This window comes from Meles meles, chromosome 6 (assembly GCF_922984935.1).
Source record: "Meles meles chromosome 6, mMelMel3.1 paternal haplotype, whole genome shotgun sequence".
In the NCBI taxonomy this organism is placed as follows: domain Eukaryota; kingdom Metazoa; phylum Chordata; class Mammalia; order Carnivora; family Mustelidae; genus Meles; species Meles meles.
The window spans coordinates 148011100-148036005 of record NC_060071.1 but is presented as its reverse complement, the minus strand read 5'-3'; the positions used below and the strand labels follow the sequence as shown (position 1 = coordinate 148036005).

Below are 24906 nucleotides of genomic sequence, written 5' to 3'. Positions count from 1 at the left end.
AGGGGGCCCTGAGCAGGGTGAGGGTGCGAATCCATCCTCCTGTTCGAAAGGCGGCTCGGGCTGCAGTGCAGACCGCGGATGGCAGGGCAGGGGACGGTCTCCGCTGGTGTCCGACCGCACAGCGGACAGCAGGTGCATGGGGGACACGGAGCGCCGGCGGGGGGCACGGGGAACCAGCAGGCGGCCCCAGTCACTGGTGGTGGGAAGGAGAAAGGGGCTGAGAAGCCGGGTCATGAGCACCCTGAGTCCGAGCCGAAGTCATGGTGACGGCCTCCCTCACTCCTCCGCGACGCTCTCTTCGTGTGGGCCAGGGCCGGAGTGCTGTCCTGGCCACCGCCTGGCCGCCCTCGGCTGCCTTCTCCGCCCGCGCAGGGCCTGGCGGTGCGGCTTGCGGCTGGCTCTCAGACACCGCGTGTGAGCTGGACATGAACTTGGAAGTTCCCCGTCTACACAGTCACTGAAGTCACGGACGAGGGAGACCACCCCGTGGCGTGCGGCGCGGCAGAGGAGGAGGAGGAGGGCGCCGAGGAGAAGGGCGAGGCTGAGGGAAGCCTTCCAGGAAGGAGCTCAACCCATCCCACGGCCCTGAAAGCCAAAGTCTGCGGCTTGGACTCGTCATCCTGGGGCCCCTGGAGGCTGCTGAGGGCAGCGAGGCAGCAGCAGAGGCCACTGGGCTGAGCCCATCTGGGGAGGCCCGCGGTGTCTGTGACAGCTTCGGGAAGGTGGCGGGAGGAGCAGGGTCAGGGCCAACAGCAGTCCCGTAGCAGGGGCCTCGGGGCTGTCTGGAAGGCGAGGGGCGTGATTGTGCCGCGGGCCTGCGGGGAGGCCGCCGAGGCGAAGCGTGGCTGAGGGACAGCTGTGAGGCCGGGCCCGGGCCCCGGTGTGCAGTGACAACAGAAGAGAGGACAGACAGGCTAGGACAGAATGGCTGTCTGTCCGACGCCCTCCCTGGGGGGTGCAGACATACACGGTCACCCACAAGAAGCGCTTGGAAGGCGAGGCCCAAGGAGATGGGAGAGGCCCAAAGGGCTCCGGGAGCAGCAGAGCAAGGCAGGGGCCCGGAGAAACGGAGACGCTCCGAACACCCCCTTCTCCTCAGGGCCAAGTACCAGCAGCTGGCGGGACATGAAGGGGTCGGCGCCCCGAGGGGGCACTGCCCACACACAACTGCCCAGGTTCCCCGACAGTCTCTGAGACCCCCCAGCCCACGCGTGGCCAGCCGCTGTCCTCAGCCCGAGCCAGCGCGGGCGCCCGGAGCCGTTGTCACACCAGGACGCAGGGCCCTTCCCTAGAGCGGGGGGCCGTTTCCCGGGATCGTGCAGGGAGCCGTGGAGCCAGACCGGGGACCTCGCTCAGTCCCTGAACTTCGGACACCACCTCCCTTGTGTCTGCCGTCCAAGCAGCTCTACCCTCCTGACATCTTCCAAAATTCTCCCCTTCTGCAGTCGCATGATGAACGAGCACCACCACGGGCCAGAGCCCACGAGACCCAGAGCCCGCGAAGCTGACCCGCATGCCTTGAAAGAGCTTTTGAAAGGACGTTCATCTGAAGAGCGCGATACTGGAATAAAGACAGCCCCAGAGTTGCGAGCCAGGACTACTCCGTGGGGAACACTCTTTAGCAGGTGGTGCCGGGACAAGCCTGCGGCTGGGGACAGTCAGGCCGAGCGCTGATGAGGGCCAGAAAGGTGGTCTCCCGGGAAACCAGGCGGTCTAGGAAACACTAAGGCTGCTGTGTTGGGGCGGCCGCTCCGAGCAAAGTTCTCTGCACCGTGGCCCTTCCGGGCGGGAGGCTGCACGAGCTCTGGGTATGCAGGAGCTGGGCAGCTGCCGGGGTCCCCTGGTTCTGATTCTCGCCCCTCCACTTCCTGCACAGCACCGCAGGGATCCTTTGTAGTATGTGGTCAGGCCACCCCCTCTCCCTGCTCACACCAGCTCAATGGTTTCCCACCACGTTAAGAATGAAAACCCCAAATCCTGTCAAGGGCCGCTGACAAGATCCTACTGGACCTTCCCTGCCTGCACCCCACCTCTCTGACTCTATCCCTTCTGCTCAAGCCCCCCTTGTCTGTCTGCAGCCGGACTGGCCTTCCTTCCAGCGCACAGCCGAGCTCACTCCCACCTTCGGGCCTCTGCACTGGCTGCTTCCTCTGGCTGGAATGCCCTCCTCCTCCAGATCCCGGCACACAGGCTCCCACTTCCCATTCGGGCTGCAACTTCAACATCCTCTCCTTGGTTAGACCAACCTGGGCCACCTGAAGCAGCCTCTGGAAACGTGTGAGCAGCTTCGACATCGCAGTGACCAGAGGGTGCTCCCGGTGTGGACAGCCCCAGGGCCACGGCTTTGCAGGGTGAGAAACCAGACTTCACACACCACCAGCGCCCCTTGTGCCCACCAGCACCCCTGGGCCCACCCACCAGCACCCCTGGCACTGTCTGAAAGCCAACAGGGCCCTGCCGTGTGTCCCGCGCTGCAAGCTTGCTTTGGACGGTCTCAGAGTGTGCCTGGGGGGGTGACCGTGAATGAGTCACCTGGGGAAAGTCCGTGACGGGGAAAGCATGGCCTACAGGGAAGAAAATGACTTGGGGAGAGAGTAGGGTCACTCCTGTGACGGACAGGGCACCACCCTCCAGGGCCTGACCTCTGCCACGCCGGCCATCTTCCTGTAAGACCTGGGCCACGGAGCTAGGCAGCAGAGCAGGGAAGACGACAGCTTCGCTCCCAAGAGTGTGGGTCATGGGCAGTGAGAGCAGGGATTTTTGTACTGTTTTATATTTTAACCATGTGTGTTTCGACCGCCAGAACAAATAAAGAGAAAACGTCTGAAAAGGAAGACAGGAGGAGCGTTGTGTCCCTGGGTCTCCCCGGGCCCACTCCCTCGGGAGACCCCGTGGCCCCGTCCGCACACTGGCGGCTGCTCCTCACAACAGAGGCTGTCCTGGCCTGGGGTGAGCAGGGCCTCCTCCTTCTCGCCCCTCACTTCCCTTCTCTTCCACTGTCCCCTTTTCCAATAATTGCATCCGCTCCCTTCTAAATTTGGTATTTTGTATTAAGAGCGACAGATGACGGCGTTAAAGGAAGGGACACACACCTGAACGGGCATTATTTTGGAAGCTACTGCCCGGGGCATAGGCCCCTCTGCCCCTCAGAGCTGTCTGTGAAGTGGGAGGTGGTCTTCAGCTGCTCTCTGAGGCTCCCGAGCCTCATATGTTTGGGGTTTGTATAGCTGAGGAGCTGAATTCCTAAATTTAATTTGGTTTCCATGCATTTCAAGGGCCACAGGTGGCTCAAGGCTAGCATCCTGCTGGCATTCCGGCATTCCCACTGGGCAAGATCAGCATGAGCTCAGACCTACTACCCCTTCAGAGCCATGCTAAATCTCGTCTCAATAAAATATTTAAGATGAAGGAAATCCGGTGTCCTCAAACGAATTACCCCCCCTACCCCTCCCTTGCCCCCGCACCCCCCGCATTTGGTTCTGGCCTTGTCCTCTCACTCCCCCAGGTGGAGAGAAGGCAGATGACAGCGCGGCTCGGATTCGGATCTGGGCAGCACGCTCCCCTGCAGTGGTCCTTCCCAAACCCGACCAGAAGCAGGGCCCCGCCAAGTCTTGGCTGAGCACAACATACGGACGGGAAGGTGTGAGATCATGACCTATAACGTCGTGCCAAACCAGATGCCAACGAGCCCTGACCTTGGCAGGCACCCGACGTTTTAAGGCAAAGCTGAAGCTTTTTTATAGCTGAAATCTTTCACATGAATCTTCCCTGTGACTTGGGGAAATATCACCGTGATTCATGCCGGTGGCAGACTGACTCACGAGGCAGAAGCAGGTGGAAAGCTCCCCACCCTGACACAGGAGGCTGAAGGCTTGCACTCACAGCGCAATTGCTCTAACGGCGGGGGGGCGGGGGGACTCTGGGCTTCTTCCGTGATCAAGAACACTAGATAAATTATTTCATGTAATTCACTGAACTCTTTCTAGAATTATGGATCGTGTAACGGAGCTTTTCCTAAAGAGGGATGGAGTGCTGACTGCTCCTGTCTGCGACACACACCCTAGGCCTTTCTGGGGCTCCAACTTCATGGTGACCCTGTGTTTGCTTAGGTGCTTTAAAGCACTATTTCCTCTAGTTGGGGTCTTCACAAGAAATGTGCTCCTTCTTGACCCTTGTCTTCAGCAGCTGCACGGTGTGACGGATGGGGGGGGCCAAGTGGCTCCAACGTCTACTGAACGCCCATGAACAACAGGTGAGACACTTTGTGAATAACAGAAATGGTCAACACTTAATTTCTTAAGACGTGAGGACCATTTTCTTTTTATCTTCCCCCACTGCTTGTACAGAACAAGATGATCAAAACTTTCTAATACGTACATAAAATTTATAAAATATTAAAAAAATATACATCACCCTTCAACAACACGGGTTTGAACTACGTGGGCCCAGTTTTTTCCCCAATAAATCCACTATACTTAAATGTTTTTTGCGTTCTGATTTTCTTTCCTCTGGCTTACTTCATCATAAGAGGACAGTATACAGTAACCGTTCCATACCAAGTATGCGTTAAGCAGCTGTTTTTACTATCAGTAAGGCTACCCGTCACCAGAGGGCTCCTAGTAGTTAAGTTCCGGGGGAGTCAATAGTTATACAACAGATTCTTCACTCTGTGTGTGTGTTGGGAGGGATTGGCACCCCCAATCCTCACGTTGTCCAAGGGCCAATGTATATGTATGTTCTACCGAGAAAAACTCCCCAAATAAACTCAAAACGAAAAATATAAAGCACTGAAGAGCATACCGAAGCCTTAAAGGGAAATCCTGTTCTGAACTGCTGTCATTAAAATAAGATCTTACAACACTACAGCTTTCCACTGACCTCCGGTGCAAAGCAAAAGCAAAAGCAAAACCCTCTTCTAAAACCTTCACAGGATGGGCGCTTGGGTGGCTCAGCTGGTTAAGCAACTGCCTTCGGCTTAGGTCATGATCCTGGAGTCCCAGGACTGAGTCCTACATCAGACTCCCTGCTCAGCAGAGAGTCTGCTTCTCCCTCTGACTTCTCCCCTCATGTGCTCGCTCGCTCTCAAATAAATAAATAAAATTAAAAAAACGAACTTTCATAGGACATTAGAAAAAGACCCAAGTACCATAATCTTCGGTTTTAGTCCACTGCTATCTATTTGAAAGAAAACTCTGCAGCAGAATTTCCTTAGAGGATCAAAAGATAAAGAAACAAGATTTCCCCCCCCTTCTAATTTAGCATATCAGAACCCCCAGCAAGCTAATTGATCTGAAGCTCCCCTTCCTCCTGAGCACTTTTAAAATCCGCCAACACACACTTCTGGCCTCCAGGTCCTCACATACATGGCAAGCGCCAAGAAGAATCAAGTTAAATTGCTGTCCTTGAGTACTTAATCTAGTTAGGGAGGCGAATCAAGGTAAATAAAAGTCATCCAAGGCAGTATAAATGGTAAGGAACCAACTGAGCCAATAATTGCTATTGAAATTTAAAAGACGGAAAAATAGGGGCCAAAACGGTGAGAAAACCTTCCCTTAAATTTCAGAGTAAGTGACCCTGAGTTGGAGCTGAGACGAAGGGACTAAGATGGGCGGGGGAAGAGCACGGGGGACGGCATGTCACAAAGCGAGTCTGGGGACTCTGAGGGGGGTCCTGCAGGCACTTTCTGGGGGTCTGTGCTTTTACGATAACACGAAGCCATGACTCACCTTTATAACCATCATTAGGTCAATTTTTCACAGGCTACAAGGCACAGGGTATCAAAACAGACTGAATGCAGGAGCAGACTCAAAGAGCCGGCGAGCTTCTACTACGCCAGACATTAATTTGCAAAAACATGGTGCAATGCCATTTTTCTCAGTGCATTTCTGTGAACAGTTATTTCTTGTAAAAACATCCTACTTACGTTAACATGCATTGCGTGTGTTACTATAAGATGAATTAAGGAATGTTTAAAAAATTGTTTTAATTTCTAGCAGGAAAAGTTATCAGCTAAAGCCGACCTAAACAAAAGCTCTTTGGGACCCTGATTTTTAAGAGTATGAAGGGGTGCTGAGGCTCCTTTGGTCTGCACCCAGCTAGGGGAGGAGTATGGATCAGGATGTACATACTTCGTGGATATACATACCAGTGGATGTACATACTTCGTGCAAGAGCCTTTCTAAAGCGGGGGTCTCACCGGGGGCCGTCTTGCCCTGCAGGAGACATCCGGCAATGTCGGGAGACACTGCTGGCCGTCAGAACCGGACAGGTGTGCAGCCACGGCTGTCTGGTGGGGAGGGCCGGGCGCTGGCAAGCATCCTCCAGCACACAGGTTAGCACTGCGGGGAAGCATCTGGTCTACCCATCAACGGCACTGAAGGTGGGGCGCCTGCTCGGGGCAGTGGGTCTCACCTGGGAGGAGGCACTGGGGGGCTGCCAAGCACATGGTCACATGCAGGAGCAGTGAGCCCTGGGGAGGGACAGGAAGCTCACAGAACCTGCTCCTAACTCACGCCCTCCCACCCACAGCTGACTAGCCCCTCTGCAGAGCCTCCGTCCTTCCAGAACACCAGGGTTCTAAGCAAAGACGATGCAAAGTGGCTGGGAAAGTGGGCCAAGACACGGTGATCAAAAGCAGGAAATTCCACTTCTGTGTAACAGATACTTAGGAATCAAAATATATATATATATAAAGTGATGGTCCTCTGAGTCCTCTCTGAGTGTCGCTGGGGTCCCGTTTAGGGTTGTGCAGAAAAAAAGTGGGGAGAGAATGGTGGGCAGTGTGGCAGAGGCGGCCCCTAGTGACAGCATGAGCTCAGAATTCAGCCTGCAGACAGTGGCTTTGGTGTTTTGGGGGAGGGGAGTCGGGGACTCTCCCCTTAGGAGGTGACAGTCACAGCCGTCTCCCTAGGAAACACACCTACCAACAGACCATTCCACTGTCCTCCAACACTCTGGTTAAAATTCCAGCTACACAGCCAAGTGACTAGAAAGTCAGATTTCCTTAAGAAGATACTTTCCACCAAAATGTTGTTTCTGTTACCAGGTAAGGGGGGTTATTATAAGATGAACTCATGTTTTTGAAACTTCCGGTTTACTTTCTCAAACAGGACTCCGCCAGCCACACCTGTGGGACCTCAGCAAGCCCGGCTCCCTGTCTCTGCAACACTGAGGCGGGTTGCCTGGGATGTAAAGGGACGGATTATAGAGAGAAAAAGGTTATGGCTAAGGGCAGAAGATATCAAAACGAGCTAACGAGCTGGAGCGGACCATTCAGCTTTCTTTCCAGGAAGAGATATTACGTCAGAGTTGCCGGAGAGACTTCCAGACCAAACTACGCTGAAGCAGGACATACGTGACCAGAGGACAGCGCTTAAAACAACCTTTAATGTGCTTGAGACAAATCACTTTACAGAGAGCATTAACACTTTTAAAAACATAACTTTGGATGCAGTATACAAATTAAAATAGCTACTATAAAAAACACCACGGCATGGTCTCATCTTCCAGAACGGACTTTAGAAATCTCTGAGCGATCGATGAAGATTCTAAATATTCTTCAAGGGGACCTAGATATGTTTGCACAGCTTTGAACGTGACACCAAGGACAGGTGCTCAGAGCGGAGTTCCCTCTGTCAGTCTCCTGAGCACCCAGGAGCCCACCTGTGGCCTCACTCCTTAAGTGTGCCACGAAATAGACCTGTAAGTACGGGGCAGAAACTTTACTTTCGAGTGTATAAATTAAAACATCCTATTTGAAAGAGAATAAAACAAACAAAAATGTACCAGTACACATCATTCGAGAAGAAATTTCTAGAAAAATGTGCCCAGCAGTGGTTATGACCTTTACTGCTGTTTTGTTACTTGGAAGATGTATTCTGCCATACGTCTCTCAGGGAAAACTTCTTTCAAGAGGGGTCATGTCTAATCTATCCTATCGAGTTAAAAATGGCCAAATCTGAAACTCCATTGTTTTTAGAGGTCAGGAAACAGGGCCACAGAGGCTAGGTGACATCACTTAGGGTACTCAGGAGTCAGCATTTTTACTCCCCAGGTTAAAATATGTTCCCCTACACCACTCTACCCTTTACCACAGAACTCTTCCTAAACACCCCCGTACCATCAAATGTTCCTTTGTTCTAACGGAAACGTGCTCTGCAGCAGAAGCCACTTGGTGCCTGTTTTCCGTGAGGCTGGGTTACAGCCAGCCAGGATTTGAGTGTAAGGACCTTTTCCAGTCTTGAAGTGGTGTGTTAAGTCAACCAACTATGGGCTAAGTTCTTTTTAACGTGTTCTCTGTTGAGATGATTTCCCAAGCCTGGCTACTCTGCCCTGGGCGGACCCCGGTTCTGCACGCCCCTCAGGCTGGGAAGGTCCCGGATGGGGGAAACTGCCCCCCCTCCCCAGGTGAGTTCACAGGCTGACCCGAGCGAGAGCCGGCTGTGAAGGTGACGGGACACTGAACACGTCTGAAAAGCAGCACGAGAAAAGCAGTCCTATTTGAACGGTTCAGGTCAAAAACATTCAAGTTCAGAGGAATGTTGACAGGAGAGGGAAAAAGTACGCAACGAGGGTCTTGTGCCCCTGAGCGGGTCCACTGTATCTGCAAGTGGGTGGAACCAGAGGTGAAGAAGCGAGATGAAGACTGAGAAGGGAACCGACATCGAACACGTTCAGGCTCAACCCAAAGTTCAAATGAACTGAAGTGCCTCAATTTGTACTCCTGCAAAAACAACGTACACCGTCATGTGCCCACTGTCCTGCTTAATGGGCCTTGTTGCCTCTGGTATCCTTATGAGGAAGCAGTGAAGGGCCCACCATTTCAGTATTTTTCGGTGGTAATTTCAAGCTCTGTAGCTCCAGCTCTTAGACAGTAGCTCTAGAAAAAAATACAAAAAGACAAGTGGGGCATCACACTCAGGCACTGGGGGGGGCCACAACTCAAGAGTCTTAAGCAGCTGACAGTCTATGAACCCAAACCACCTTAAAGACACGCACGGTACGTACTAGCGGTTTTGTGATCTTTAAGTGAACGGATGGACTTTCCAGGTTCAAACTTAATGTTATCCATCCTTCAAGTCAGGTTCTTTCTGCTAAAATGGGAATAAATGAACCAGACCACTGATATTCTTTGTCACACTAACGGTGAGAGGAGACAGGTATGTGACCGAGGAAGGTTTGGGGGAGTACTGGAAGCCTTAGCAGCTTTAATGAAACACCCGTAAACAAAAGGAAAGAAAACACATACTACCCTTGCAAAGGGACTAAATTTCACTTAAATCGATTTAGTCAAAAAACTGACTCGGAAGGAAGCAAGTCAAAAACAAGGATGTCACCATAAAACGTGATTATCCAGTATAAAGACAAGGCAGAGAAGGACTGGCACCAGTAATTCCCAACTACTGATATTTAAGGAACCTTTGGATCTCTTTTTGCTTCGGGGAGGGTGACAGATTTGCGGGAACCAACCACCCGCTAAAAAGAAGGGAGGCTTAGAATGCACCAAATGATAAGGAAAAGATACCACTCCCCAGGGCTTAAAAAAAAAAAAAAAAAAAAAGGCTACTGCCTATAATCACCAGTTAACTGTGTTTCCCCAGACCACATGGAACTCATTCTAATTCGACTTACAGGAAGGGGGTCTGACACTTGAAATTAATGTCATCTGTGATAAGCACAGGGACCTGGGTGATCTAGCTCTGGAGAACATGAAACTACGAGCAAGCCGCTTCTCTGCTACCAGTGATCCGAAGGGGGTTCCTAGCTCAGCCTGGGTCCAGACAGCTCCTGGATCCTTCGCCTGAGCGCCTCTAGTTCAACAACTGCTCCCAAGGAAGAACAGGCCAAGTGCTAGCACCTGTGTGCCCAGGAACGCCATCAACCCCACCAGGGAGACACCGTCCTCACTGAGCATTCCGGCTGCTCTTCAGTGAGTCCACAGCGGAGAAGCAAAAGAAGTCAGGACTGGCCAACGCAGAGAGAGAGAACAAGTGACAGACGACAGATGATCGTATTCAAGTACCCAAACTAACTCAGCTGAGAGGTACCAACCCATGCCACTAGGGAAAGAGGCTCTGGGCATCAGACATCAGCGGACACAAGCACAGCACCAGGGAATCAAAGGTGAGAGGAGGAGGAGCCACTGGGAGGGACGGACCTGACCTGGCCGCTGACTCGCTGACTCGCAAAGGAAGGAAGGGGAGGAGGATCTGAAAGCTACAAGCATGAAGGACCGTGGGGAAACCAGTCTCTGCAGGAGGGCGGCTGCATCTGAGGTGGGGGGTCATAAACTTAAAATACCAGTTGCACAGACACAACTTCCATAAACCCATCCGTATTTTCCCAGACTAAAATAGCAAAAACCCAAAGAACTAAAATTTCAGTTTATAAAGGAGACTCGCAGACAATCTCGTGCAGGGAAACATTCTAAAAGAGCCTGGTTTTCACCACGCTGTGCTGCCTGTAGTTAAAAGGAGTTCATGAAAAAACGGAAAGGGAATATTTGAGAGCAGTTACCTCTGAGTCTATTATGTCTTGTCCTTCTTTTGAACTTTTTCCACTTTTCCCTGCTTTTGGTGATTCCTGGGAAACATCAAGCAAATCAATTAGGCTTCTCAATTTTTAGACGGCTAAACATCAGATAAACCAAAATGCAGTTTTAAAATGGATTTACACAGTTTACCCGGAACTTCGGATAATCTTAAGCAATACCATCAAGAAATACTGCCTCCCGTTATATAGAGACCCAACACTGAGCTGCGACACCCCCGCCCCCAAATCCAGATCCTCCTTGTTTTCTGGATCTGTGTTTGGCGTGGAAAACTTCGAGAAGCAGATGAACCCACATTTACGGTGCTCGCGGCATTCTGATGGGTCCACATCACGTCCCTTTCTGGCCTCCCACCGTAAACCCCGCGAGCCGGGATCTCCCGGGCGGCTCGGAGACGCTACGGAGCTCCACCTGGAGCAAAAACGTACCCCCCACCACCCCCAAATGCAACGCAGCACACTCACATCCAACACCGCCGCCACCTGGGATAAGAATAGTATTTCAGAGCCCCAGAGCGTCCCCAGGAGAGCAGACAATCCTTCACCAGCGTGAGGGGGGTCCCTCCAGGCGCCTGCAGCCCCCCACCCCTCCAGCCCCTGCCCAGGCGTCTGCGAGGCCGGGTCAACCACCTCCGCCACCGCACCTGCCCCCTCACGCCCACCGCGCGCACGGCCCGGGGGCGGGCGCCCACGCCGCCCCCACCGCGGCCGCGCCCCCGCACGCCGACCCGGGCCATCTGGACCCCAGGCCGGTCTGGGCTCCGGCGCCCCCGCCCCCGCCCGGCGCTCCGGCGTCCTAGGGATCCCGGAGCCCGCCGCTCCCCGCTCCCCGCTCCCGAGCAGTTCCCCGCCCGCCCTCCTCGCGGCCCCTTCCCTTCCCCGCCCCGGCCCGTCGGGCGGCCCGGACCCGGACTCACTTTCTCCTTCTTGTTTTTATTCGGCATGGCTGGTGCGGACCGCCACCGCCTGCCCCCCGCAGCAGCAGCAGCAGCAGGGCCCCGCCCCGGCCGTCGCGACCCCCGGCCGCCGCCGCCGCCGCCGCCCGGGGACTGAGTCGTTCGCTCGCTCGCACTTCCCCTTTTCCAGGCTCCCACAGGCTGCGGCAGCCGCGGCGGCGGCGGCGGCGGCGGCGGCGTCTCTCCGCCCCTCCCCCGGCCCGCCCCGCCCCGCCCCTCCCCCAGACCCCCGGCCCGCCCCGCCGCCCCCGCCCCGCCCCCGCGCCGGCCCCGCCCCATTGGCCCCCAGGCGCCCTGCCATTGGCCGAGGCGCCCTCACGTGCCCTAACGCTCTCCGCCGCGGCCCCGCCCCCGCGCGCTGTTCCGGTTCTCCCTCTCCCCTCCAACCCCCGCCCCCAAGCAGGGCTCCGGCTCCCGGGGCCTCCTCAGCGACGCCGATGCACCGGCGGCAACGAGGGTTGGCCGGGAGAGACGAGCCCAGTCTCGGAAGGGGGCGTGGGGCTGCAATGACGGCTACTGGCCGGCATACCGGCGCAGGTGCGGGACGGAGAGAGCAGGGGACAAGTCAGGCGTGGAAAAGGCACGTCTGAAACGGATGGCAACAACTGCTGCAGCAGGCGGGACGTGGCCCAGCGTGACCCGCAGCCTCCCGGCGTCGCCTCCTCGCCGCTGCCGCGCTCGCCAGGGTGAAAGGCGGCCGCGCGCCGGCGCACAGGACCGGCCGAGGAGGCCCGGGGCCGCGCGAGCGGCGGTTTCGCCGAGCCCTAGCGGGTCCCGCCCCCGGAGCGCAGGTCCGCGAGGCCCCGCCCCTAGGCCCCGCCCCGCCGGAGGCTCCGCCCCTGCTGGAGGGCCCGCCCCGCGGGTCGGGCTGCAGGGACGCCAATGGGATTTTATTACATTCTTCAATTGGACCTGATCGTAAACCACGTGAGGAAACCTCGGCCTTGTGACCGGGGCGTCACGTGAGTCCTTCCGCGCGCTCGGAGCAGACGAGTTTTCAAGAGGAGGGAGATTTGATCCGCTCGCTCCGCAGTCTGTCCGACGGCAGAGGCGGCTCACGGCGGGCGTGGAGACTGCAGCGGCGTTGGGGACGGGCCTCGCGGGGCGGACGGGCCTCGCGTGTGACCGCGTTGGGCGCCGGCGCCGCGGGATCCGAAGCGGGCGCTCCGAGGTGACCGCGTCCTCTCGGGCGCCCGGCTTCGTTCGTGGAAGTCGCTAGGCAGAGCGTTTTCGGCGGTTCCGCTCCGCTCTGCGCCGGGAGCGCGGGCGGCAGCGGCGCTAAGCGTGAGGGCGGCCGTGGGAGGTCCTGGAAGTGAGCCCTGCCCGCGCGTGTGGCGCGCCGACGGCTGTGTCCGCGGGCCGCTGTCGGTGCAGAGGACTCGGGTTTAAGGGGGTTAATGGTTGATCCAAAACGCGTAAAGAAACATGGGGGGGGGGTAGGGCCGTGCCCCTCCCACCATTAATTACGTTTCGTTTGTGAAATAAAATACACGCTCTCAGGAGTCGTTCTGGAAGTATGAGTGTGTGACCCTGAAGCTCTACAGGGACTGAGGGGCTTCTCCCAGGCAAGTCTGTGCCGCTGATAGACTCGCACGCAGCCCCGGCGCAGACCATGCACTCCACGGACGGCCGTCTGATGTCCACTGTGTGCCAGGCGCAGGGAAGGGATTCCACGGTGGACAAGGCACTGCCCCGGTCTGCCGGCATCCCACATCCTTGGGGCCGAAACAAGAAAGCCAGCGATCGGAGGGATAGGACACTCAGCAAGTCTACGGGCGGGGGCTGAGAGGGTCTGGTTCAGCAGCGCACAAGGAGGTTCTGTTGTGGCTGGAGGTGAGAGCCAAGGGTCAGAGGCTCCCAATTCAGACTCTGGCTGGCCTTGCCAAGGAATTGGACTTCTTTGTGAATGTGATTTGGGGTCACTGAAGACTGTTAAGCGGGGATGACATACTCACGTGTGCATGTGGGAGACGTCTGTGGCACGAGTGTTGGCGGTGGGTTAAGGGTAGGAAGTGAGAGCAACCGGGATGGAGTCACGATCCACGTGTGTGCCAGGGAGTCGTCCCTGTGGCAGCGACAGGGAAAAGGGTCACACATACCTGGTAGCTAGACTTGCTCAGGTAGGAGAGAGCCACAGTAAAGGCTAAGGCCAGCGTGGGTAGCTCAGGGAACACAGTGACAGAAAAGGGACACAGCAGAGAGCAAATTTTCCAGGGAACACGATTTCAGTTTTGGGGCACCTTGTGTTTCAGCTGTGTCTGCAACACGTTGATAGTTGGCAAATGGAAATACAGATCTGACCTTCAGGATAGAGTGTCAATGTAGGTCAGGTTAGGTATTTTTCAGGTCAGTTTGAGTTTGATGGAAAGGATAGGGGTGAGATACCCAAGAAAGCTGCCTAGTGACCTTGAATCATGGTAACCAGCGGCACTGGGGTCAGCACCATCGCCTGACATGTGTGTTCTGCCCTGGCCATTGAGCTGGCTTTCATTTGCCCACGTTAGAGAGCACCATCCCATAGCCAATATTAGCCAGGAGTGAGTGACGGAAGATTCACGGAGGGCCCTAGGTATGGTGCAGTGTCCTGGCGGATGGATGGAGCTCCTTTCAAAAAAAGGGATTCAGAATAAGCTATCAGTGAGATACAGAGATTTTGTATGTGTTCACACTTGTGTGTGTGCGTGCGCGTGCCTGGGGTTACCTCTTCTGAGATACCCTATCTTCTATGTTCATAAAGGCGCTGCCAATATCACAGAAAAACCTTTTTCTTTAAGACCCACACCTTTCTGGGACGCTTTTCTGAAATGGTGGAATGCTCTTTCTTCTTTCTTCCTTCCTTTCTTTGTATTTTTTTTTTTTAAGATTTTGTATATTTATTTGACAGAGGGAGAGAGAGAGACAGTGGGAGAGGGAACACAAGCATGGGGAGTGGGAGAGGGAGAAGCAGGCTTCCCACCAAGCAGGGATCCCAATGTGAGGCTCCATCCCAGGGATCGTGCCCTGAGCTGAAGGCAGACGCTTAGCCATCTGAGTCACCCAGGCGCCCCAGTGAAATGCTTTTTCCATGTCTGGCTTCTCTGTATGGTAAATTACTTCAATGATGCCTCTGAGCTCTCTCTGGAGGAGCAGAGAGGTCCCCAGAGGATCTCGGCTTCTGCTTGCACTGCAGGCACCAGCCACAGACCTGCAGAGACTTGCGGCTTCACCCTGGGGAGCACAAGAGGAGCATAAAAGCAGGGCAGAGAGAGGAAGTCCCTTGGTCCAGAATCAACCGAACTGCCCCTTCCTGCATCTGCCCTTGGAAGCTCTTTCCACTGGCTGATCTTCAGGGACGCCTATGTCACAGTGGCCTGCCCTCCTACTCTTCTTTGAGGCCCATCCCAACCTGGCCCCCGTCCGCCTAGAAATCCCCTTCTCTTGGCTCGCGGGACACCATTCCCCGGAGCTTAGTCTTCTTCACGTTCTTCCTGCCCCGCTGGGCTGTCCGGGCGTTAAGGTGATCTCCCATACTTGGATTGTCAGCTGTTTCCCATCTTCGGCCTTCTGCCTTCCCCAGAATGTTGGCAGCTTCCACAGCTTCCGTGGTTTGGCCCAACCTCTCAGACTGTTGTTCTCTGTCCTCCTGCTGCCTCTTTTTGGCTATTGTCTCCCCGCAGAGCTTGGGATGTGCTGGCGTGCTGGCTGGTTCCATGTCACCAGCCCCAGCACATCCCTAGCCCCTGCTCCTTACTTGCGCTGGTGGGGGTTGCCCATAGCCAGGACTGGACATAACATCTTCAAGGCCACTGCTGACGCCTTCCCCACTGTAGAAGTTCAACTCACTTACCCTCGCCCTCTTTTCCTCACCTCATTTCCACTGAAATGTCATTAAACAGCTCATTTCTTGTTGACGTTGAGTCTATTTATCACACTACACGTTTGCCTGCAGATCTGGCATGGAGGTGTTGAGAGTGAATTTAAGTCAGCTTGCACTGTAATGAAATAGCCATGTAGGGTGCCAACCACAGCGCCTGGTGCACGACAGGCCCTCAACAAGTTTACCTCCCGCCAGGTGGACACTGATTTGATGAGTGGTACTATTCAGTTCCAAAGACACCACCGAAGTCACCACTTCAAGGCCCAAGGGCACCCAGAGAACTCTTAGATGAAGAAAAACCTCTCGCTTGGCTCTTGAAGAGCTTTGGCAAATGCCATGAGCCAGTCGAGCCCATGAGCTGGGACTCAGTGTCACCCCATGCTGGGGCACCACGCCCGGAGTCCCTCCCCTAAGAAACTAAAAGGGGAGGAATCTGGAAAGTTCTGAAAACTTAAAGTTTCACAGGTTGCTCTAAAACAATCTGTGTGGGGCGCCTGGGTGACTCAGTTAGTTAAGCATCTGCCTTCGGCTCAAACTGTGATTTCAGGGTCCTGAGATCGAGCCCCACATCAAGCTCCTTGCTCAGTGGAGAACTTGCTTCTCCTGCCTGCCACTCCCCCTGCTTGTGCTCTCTCTCTCTGACCAATAAATAAGTAAAATCTTTAAAATTAAAAAAATCTATGGAAGCCCTAAAAACTGTTCTAAATAATATTCAGTACATTTCATATCCAAGTATTAAAAGGGAAACAATCCAAAATATAATTTCATTTTCACGCAAATGGGGTAGAATCCAGTCACTTTTTTCCCCCCTCCCCAAACCCCAAGTCCAATGGAAGCAAAACAGGATGGAAATAACCCAAGGTGGGGAGAGAATATCCTTAAAACGTTAGAGATGCAGAATCAGGGTTCTAGGGAGAGGTGGGCACGTGCAGAGGCCAACAGGCAGGAGGAAGCCTGCTGGAAGGACGTTGTTGCTAAGTACTGCAATGTGCTTCAGTGTCCAGTTTGAGTTCTTGTCCTAAGTTTTGGGTTATTGGTTCAAACAGGCAGGAAACAGATGGTTCAGTCAAGAAGGTCTAAGTGGGGGGCGCCTGGGTGGCTCAGTGGTTTAGGCCACTGCCTTCCGCTCAGGTCATGATCTCAGGGTCCTGGGATCGAGTCCCGCATCGGGCTCTCTGCTTGGCAGGGAGCCTGCTTCCCTCTCACTCTCTCTGCTTGCCTCTCTGCCTACTTGTGATCTCTCTCTGTCAAATAAATAAATAAAATCTTAAAAAAAAAAAGAAGGTCTAAGTGGAAATAAATTAATGAGCGATCTCTGTATAGAGGCAGGTAGGACCCAAGCAAGTGGGAGACAGCAAAGCATTCTGGGAGCTGTCTCCATTCCCACGTCTCACTCAAACCCTCTAAACTGATAGTTTTTTTTTTTTTTTTAAGATTTTATTTAATATTTTTTTTTTTTAAAGATTTTTTATTTACTTATTTGACAGAGAGAGATCACAAGTAGGCAGAGAGGCAGGCAGAGAGAGAGGGAAGCAGGCTTGCTGCTGAGCAGAGAGCCCGATGCGGGACTCAATCCCAGGACCCTGAGATCATGACCCGAGCCGAAGGCAGCGGCTCTAACCACTGAGCCGATTTTATTTATTTATTTGACAGAGATCACAAGCAGGCAGAGAGGCAGAGAGAGGAGGAAGCAGGCTCCCTACGAAGCAGGGAGCCTGACATGGGGCTCGATCCCAGGACCCTGAGATCATGACCCAAGCCAAAGGCAGAGGCTTTAACCCACGGAGCCACCCAGGCGCCCTAAACAGATGGTTCTTAAACAAGGGCGACTTTGTTCCCCAGGGGACACCGGCAATGTCTATACATATTTTTGGTTGTCACAACTGGGTGGGGTGTGCTACGAGCATCATGGTTAGAAGCCAGGGATAATGCTAGACATGTTAGAGTGCACAGGGCAGTCCTCGCAACAAAGAATCCTCCCACCCCAAATGTCAACAGTGCCTAGGTGGAGAAACCCTGGTCTAAACCCATGTAAAACGGATATGATACAATCCACCCTTTCCCCTTTGTGGTTAGCGAGTGCCTCAGAAGATAATGGGTGTGAAAGCCAGAGCTGTGTCTACAGGCTTCATTTAAGAAGAAATTGTCCATCTGGTTGGAACTCTACAGTTTGCTGAATGCAACACACACACACACACACACACACACACACACACACACACACCACCATTTTTCTGCCCTTCACAAAAAACCTGGAGAAAGAAAAGCTGAGCTGTTCTTAGAAAGATGAGAGCCACTATGGTCTGCTGTAGTGAGCAGAATTCCCTTCCAGGTAATGACCCCATCCTGGGACAGCGGCGTGAACCGCCATCAGTGTTAGAGCCGAACGGTGGTAAGACAGCCTTTTCCAAAAACAATTCTGAATTGCGGTAAAGTGCACATAATTTAAAATTTACCGTGTTAACCACTAAAATGTACAGTTCAATGCTGTTACATATATTCACATATTCACATCCAATTTTTTTTTTCATCTGGCAGAACTGAAACAACCCCTCATTCCCAGCTTCACCCAGCCCTGGAACCCACCCTTGTACTTTCCATCTCTGTGGTGGTGACAACTCTAAGTAACCCCTCATATAAGTGGACTCACACAGTATTTGTCCTTCTGAGTCTGGCTTATTTCCCTCAGTATAATGTCCTCAAGGTTCATCCACATTGTAGCATGTGACAACATTTCTTCCTTTTTAAGGCTGAATAATATTCCGTGGTGTGGATAGACCACATTTTTGTTTATCCCTCATCCTCTGATGGACACTTGGGTTGCTTCTGCTTCTTGGCTATTGCGAATAATGTTGCGGTGAAGGTGGGTGTGCAAATACGTCTTTGAGATCCTACTTTCAGTTTGTTGCTATAGAGTGAAAAGCAGAGTTGCAGGATCAGGCGGTGATTCTATTTTTAATTCCTGAGTAACCATCATACTGTTCACTGTAGTGGCTGCATCATTTTACATTCCCACCAACAGTGCACAAGGCTTCCAATTTCTCCAAATCCTCATCAACACTTCTTTTTTTTTCTTTCTTGTCAGTGGTCAACCTAAGTGGTGGGAGGAGATACCTCATTGTGGTTTCGATTTGCATTTCACTAATTATTCGTGATATGGAGCATCTTTTATATGTTTCTTGGCTATTTTTATACCTTCCCTGGAGAAATACCTAGTCAAGTCCTTTATCCATTTTTAAATTGGGTCGTTCGATATTTTTTGGTTCAATTTTGTTGAATTGTAGGCATTCCTTATATATTCTGGATATGAGCCCCAACATGATTCGCAAATATTTTCTCCCATTCTGTAGGTTGCCTTTCTACTCTGTTGATTGTGTTCTTTGATGCACGGAAGTTACATATTTTGCTGTTGTTCATTTTTTTCTTTCATTGCCTGTGTTTTTGGTGCTATGTCCAAGGAATCATTGACAATTTCAATGTCAGAAAACTTTTCTTCTATTTTTTTTCCTGAGAGTTTTATAGCTTTAACTCTAATGTTTAGATCTTTGATCCATTTTGAGTTAGTTCTCAGATGTGGTGTAAGATAGGGGTCCAATTTCATTCTTTTTTATGTGGGTATCCAGTTTTCCCAGAACCATTTCTTGAAGAGACTGTCCTTTCCCCATGAATGAATTCCCATTCATTCAAGGGGAATGAATTCCCCTTGTTGAAGACCATTTGACTATCTGTGTGAGGGTTTATTTCAGGGCTTTTTCTTCTATTCCACTGTCCTCTTTGCCTGTTTTTATGCCAGCCTACTGTTTTGATTACAGCAGCTTTGTCCAATATCTTGAAACCAGGAAGTATGAGGTCTCCTACTTTGTTCTTCTTTTTCAAGGTCACTGGCTATTTAGGATCTCTTGAGCTTCCACATGAATTTTAAGATGGATTTTTCTATTTCTTCAAAAAATTCCATTGGGATTCTGCTAGGGATTGCATTAAATCTGTATGTTGCTTTAGGTAGATTTGATAGCCTAGGAACATTATGCCTCCCAATCCACGAATGCCGGATGTCTTTCAATTTATTTTTGTTGCCTTTAATTTCTTTCAGCAATGTTTTGCAGTTCCTAATGTATAAATCTTTTACCTCCTTGGTTAAGTTATTCTGAAGTATTTTGTTCTTCTTGATGCTATTGTAAATTGATTTTTTTCCTTAATTTCCTTTTTGGATTGTTTGATTTTTAGTCTGTGTAAACACAACTGATTTTTATATGTTGATTTTTATATCCTGCAACTTTGCTGAATTCATTGATTCATTTTAACAGTTTTAAAAAATGGAATTGTTGGCATTTTCTGCATAGAAGATCATGTCTGCAGAGATAATTTTACTTTTTCCTTTCCAATTTGGATGCCCTGGTTTTCTTTTTCTTGCCAAGTTGTTCTGGTTGGAACAAGTGCTGGGTTGAATAGAAGTGGCAAAAGCCGTTGTCATTCTTGTCTTCCTCCTGATCTTAGAGGGAAGACTTCCAGTTGTTCACCATCGAGTATGAAGTGAAATATTGGCTTTTTACATACAACCATTATTATACCGAAGTAGTTTGCTTCTGAGTGTTTTTATTAAGGAGTATTAAATTTTGTCAAATGATTTTTCTGTATCAGTTGAGATGATCATGTGCTTTTTTCCCTCTATATTTTGTTAAGTGGTATATTCCATTGATTGATTTTTCATACGTGGAAACATCTTTGCATTCCAGAAATAAATTTCCATTGGTCGTGGTATATAGTCTCTTTAATGTGCTGCTGAAATATTTTTGCTAGTATTTTGGTGAAAATTGTTGCGTTGATATTCATCAGGGATATTGGTCTATAATTTTCTTTATTATAGCGAATTTGTCAGCTTTGGTATCATGCCAGTTTCATAGGATGAGTTTGGAAGTGTTCTTTCCTCTTCAATTTTTTTTGGAAGAGTTTGAGGACTGGTGTTACTTCTTCTTCAAACGTCTGCAAGGATTCACCAGTGAAAACCTCTCGTCCTGGGCTTTTCTTTGTTGAGAGGTTTTTTTGATTATTTTGACTATTGACTCAACAATGAATGTTTTACTTTGCATCTAAACAAATTTCTCCTGCAGAGACTAGTCCTTCGCTTTCAAAGATAATATATCTTTTAAAACCCTGCACTTTCTTCAGAAGATTGCTAGAACATGTTTTTGGAAGAGTAAACTCTGGTCATTACTTTACTGCCATATATGTTTTCTTCCTAAGCAGGAAAAAACAATTAAGCCTCAACAATATCCTCAACTTAACCTGGCACACAGTGACTTTTGGCTTTTCCCAGTAGCAGATTTACTCCAGAGATAAAGAAGAATTGCCGTCATTTCAGGTGCATAGCACGATGTCGAACGGGCAGCAGGCTTGTAAAACCATGAGTTCTGACTCACAGTGGATGGAACTGGGACTGACGACACAGGGGTCTTTCATATGGGAAGTTCCTAGGTAGGGAGGTCTACAGGCCCCGGCAGCTGTGAATCCGTGGGAACGACAGAGAATTGGTACTGAGGATCCCAAGTCCTGCCGCCTGCTGTTTGCACATCTCGTGCAAGTTTGCAGGGCTGAGTTTCTGGGGTTTCTTAGAGCGGAGCTGATCTGCATATACAGCCAGGTCAGGAAAAAGCAGTCAGACCTCGGATTCCACTAACTGGGCCAGAGGAGCTCCTAGAGTCCTCAATGGTGTTCTTCAGTAAACCTGTGGTGTACCAAAACCTCCTTGACGTCAGAGCCATCTGCCTCATCATTCATTCATTCATTCATTCATTCATTCATTCTTTACTGAGCCCTACTAGCCATGTCTTGTCTACTTAACCACTGTGGGGCTCAGCTTCCTCATCAACTCAGTGGAGATTACAAATGCCTCCTTGAAGGGTGAGGGTGGGGCTGGCGGAAATAGGTGATAGGGATCAAGGCACGCACTTGTCCGGGTGAGCACTGGGTCACGCGTGGAAGTGCTGAATCACTATATTGTACACTTGAAACTAATATAACACTGTATGTTACCTAATGGAATTAAATAAAAAATTTTATAAAATGCCCCCTTGAAGATCTTTGTAAGAGATGAGAAAAAACTTATATAATAAGTTCCCAGCACGGGGTCTGGGCAGAGCTGGCTTCATGGGTCTGTGACCTGTGTGGTCACCCTGGACCATGTGCAGAAAGCTTCACGCTTTGTTTAATGCTCAGACATTATCATCTGGAAATTATTTATATTTTTGGACAAGGGCCCCGCATGCCCATTTTGCACTGGGCTCCCCGAGTCATGTCCTAGCCCTGTGCCTGGTACGCAGTAGAAGCTGGGATGGCGGTAGGGATGCTGTCATTCCCATCCTCTTTGTACCACCTGGTACCTGCCTGTCCTTTCCCTCTCCTCACTCTGGGCCTTCTGAATGCTGGGAGGCTTCCTTGCAGGCACACAGGGAGGGCATTTCCAGGCTGCCGTGGCCTATGGGACCACTTTGAGTCACAACCCCACAGTCCCACACCCAGGTGTGGGATGCCCGCGGGGTCCCGAAGTCCCACGCCCTCCCCAACACGGGGAGGACCCTTTCTTGACGTTGATCTGCCTGCCGCTTTTCAAGCAGGGCTGCCCCTGTCCCCAAGCTCGTGGGGTCTCACGAAGATTTTAGGAAAGAGGAGTTTCTGATTGTGACTTTTCTTTGCCCGTGGGGATGTCTGTGGGAACACATCTGAACCGTTCTAGGACGCGGGCTTATACCAAAGGGGGCCTCCTGCTCTCAGGCAAACGGAAATACTTGCAGCCACCTCTCCAGGCTGTCGTCAGGCTCCGGCGCTACGTGACTATGTCTGGCATGTATGTGGTTGGCAGGTGCTTGAAGAACACTGTGACCATGTCGATAGGATCCCCTGCCGCTTAGCCAACTGCGTGTGTGTGCGCGTGCGCACGCGTGCCCTCCTTGACTTAAACTGAAAACGCGATGCAAACGTTAATAGCTACTTATATCTTACTCATCTGTTCTGCCACCATCTCATCAGCTTTTTCCTCTTAAATGTGTATCAGGAAATTCCTTCCAGTTTACAAAAAGCTACAAAAACAAAGTCAGTGTAGAGAAGGCTCATACACCCTTTACTCAGATTTACCATATTGTTAACGTTTTACCCCATGTGCTTGGTCTGTCTGTCTATGAACTTTTTTTTCCCCTGCTCCATTTGAGAATAAACCACTCGTATAACGGCCCTTTCTCCCCGAATACTTGGCTTTGCATTTCCTAAGAACAGGGACATCCCCTTCCATAAGGGCAGTGCATGAATGTGTGTTGATACTCTTGTTCTTTCGGGAGACCGAGGTAGACTTTCCACCACGCTGCTTCCTTCCAGCATAGGATCCAAGCCAGGGTCAGGTGTGGTGCTGAATGGCTGCGTCTCTTTAGCCTCCTTCAGGCTGGAATTTTCCCACAGCCTTTCTTTGTCTTTATTGATATTAACATTTTAATTTATTTTTTATTTTAATAGAATAAATTATATATAAAACATATATTAAAATAAAAATAAATTTCATTTAATAAAAGAAAAATTAAATTCATTAAGATTTTAAAAGTAGCATCCATGCCCAGCATGGAGCCCAACACAGGGCTTGAACTCGCTACCCAGAGATAAAGACCTGAGCTGATATCGAGAGTCAGACACTTACCTCACTGAGCCACCCAGGTGCCCCTTGGTATTGACATCTTCCAAGAATACAGCTCTGGGCTCCTGGGTGGCTCCGTTGGTTAAGCGACTGTCTTCCGCTCAGGTCATGATCCCAGAGTCCTGGGATCGAGTCCTGCATCGGGCTCCCAGCTCCACGGCGAGTCTGCTTCTCCTTCTGACCTCCCATCTCAAGCTCTCTCTCTCTCTCTCAAATAAATAAGTAAATAAATAAAAATCTTAAAAAAAAGAAAGAGTACAGCTCTTCCACCCATTTTAAAATTGAGCATTCCTATTTTGTCGTCTGATGTTTCCTTTGATTTGTCTGAGGTGGTTGTGTCTTTCTCAAGGCCCTGCTTCTGGAGACAGCTTTTAATGATGCCTCAGCTTTTAATGATGACTCCAGATGCTGGCCTGAGTCAAAATTCTGAAGCAAGAGCAAGTTCTCTTTGGGTGGCCCAAATGTCCCTTCGTGCCTTCCTTTCCTGCCTACATAGCCCTAATGCAAACCTGACCGCTGAGAAGAGTGTGTAACCCATTCACACTGAGATAAGAAGATGACCGTTCAGACCATCTTTCCACAGGTTCGCCCTCTTCATCTTAAATAAAAACTGGGGGGCGCCTGGGTAGCTCAGTCGGTTAAGTGTCCCACTCCATCTCGGCTCTGGTCTTGATCTCAGGATCGTGAGTTCAAGCCCCGGTTGGGCTCTATGCTGGGAACTTAACTTAAAACACAAACCACTAAAAAAAAAAAAATAAACCCACACAAACCACTGGAGACTTGTGGGCAGGGTCCTGAGGGAAGACAGGGGGGTGCGGGGGCCAGGAAGCCAGGGGGAACAGGGACCGGAAACCCCCAGACATGCTGGAAACAGTCATGGCTGCCGAGGCCCCGGAGCCGGCTTAGAGATGCCGCCGGCTGCCAGCTCCTGTTTCTCAGAGGCCGGGCCTGCCCCAGCCTCCACACTCGGCGGGCTGTCGCTGTGAGCCTGTCCCTTGTGTGTCCTCACGGCGTCCCCTGATTCCTTGGGCTAGTCTGAGTGTCTGTCCTTGTGATGAAAACGCCTCATGGCAGTGGTCTGGACTGAATGTGGGTGTCCCCTCCCGAATTCCTGCTGAAACTCTAAGCCCCAACGTAACGGTATCTGGAGGTGGGGCCTCTGAGGGGCCGGTGGGGCCATGAAGACAAGAGACAGAGAACGCTGGCTTCCCCCGCCGTCTCTGTCGCGCTCTCTTCCCCTCCCTGCCCGCGAGGACACGGCAAGCCAGAGTGGACTCTGACCGGACACCAGATCTGCCGGGGCCTTGATCGTGGGCTTCCCCCTTCCAGATCTGTGAAAACACGTGTCGCCGTTTCAGCCCCTCAGTGGCTGGTCTCACGTGACGCCAGCCTGGGCTGCTGTGACAGTAACACGGGCAGATGGTGTTAACAGCTCCAGGTCTTCCTCCTCCTGGGATCCGCACGCTTCACCAAGCGCGTTTTCAGGACGCTGTCACTGCGGGCACAGCGGGCTTCCTTTCGGGTCCAGCATGGATTTGCGCTGGCCGGTAGGGTGCGGGGGAAGTGAAGGGGTTTCAGTCCCAGGCCCAAGCTTCATCGGGGCTTGCATGCTGCCCTGTGCTCCTCGTGCATCTGCCACGGTCTGGGGAAGAACGTGCCCAGACCAGCCGCCGGGCCTTGGAGGGGGATGCTTCTTGGAGCAGCACTGTCCCCGCCAATTCAGTGTACGTCCCCACCGCTGGGAAGTCACAGATGTGCGAGAGATCTCTGCCGAGCCCAGCCTGGATCCGCTGACCATTCTATAACCCACAGATCTGTGAGATGAAAGGGCATTCAAGTCACTGAGTTTTGGGGTGTTTTTGCTATATGGC

At 51.7% G+C, this 24906-nt stretch overlaps 1 protein-coding gene across 4 annotated transcripts in view; it reads right to left on the bottom strand.

Annotated features, from left to right (window-relative positions):
* PPP2R5C (protein phosphatase 2 regulatory subunit B'gamma) overlaps window positions 1-11681 on the bottom strand; it is a 122419-nt gene extending 110738 nt beyond the window's left edge. For all 4 annotated transcript variants that reach the window (XM_046009354.1, XM_046009357.1, XM_046009355.1 and 1 more), the window contains exons 1-2: window positions 11466-11681; window positions 10516-10581 (exon numbers count right to left, since the gene is read on the bottom strand). In XM_046009354.1, coding sequence (XP_045865310.1) covers window positions 10516-10581; window positions 11466-11492 — 93 coding nt within the window. In that variant the 5' untranslated portion in view covers window positions 11493-11681. The remainder of the gene's footprint in view (window positions 1-10515; window positions 10582-11465) is intronic.
* Between the last annotated feature and the right edge of the window lie 13225 nt (window positions 11682-24906).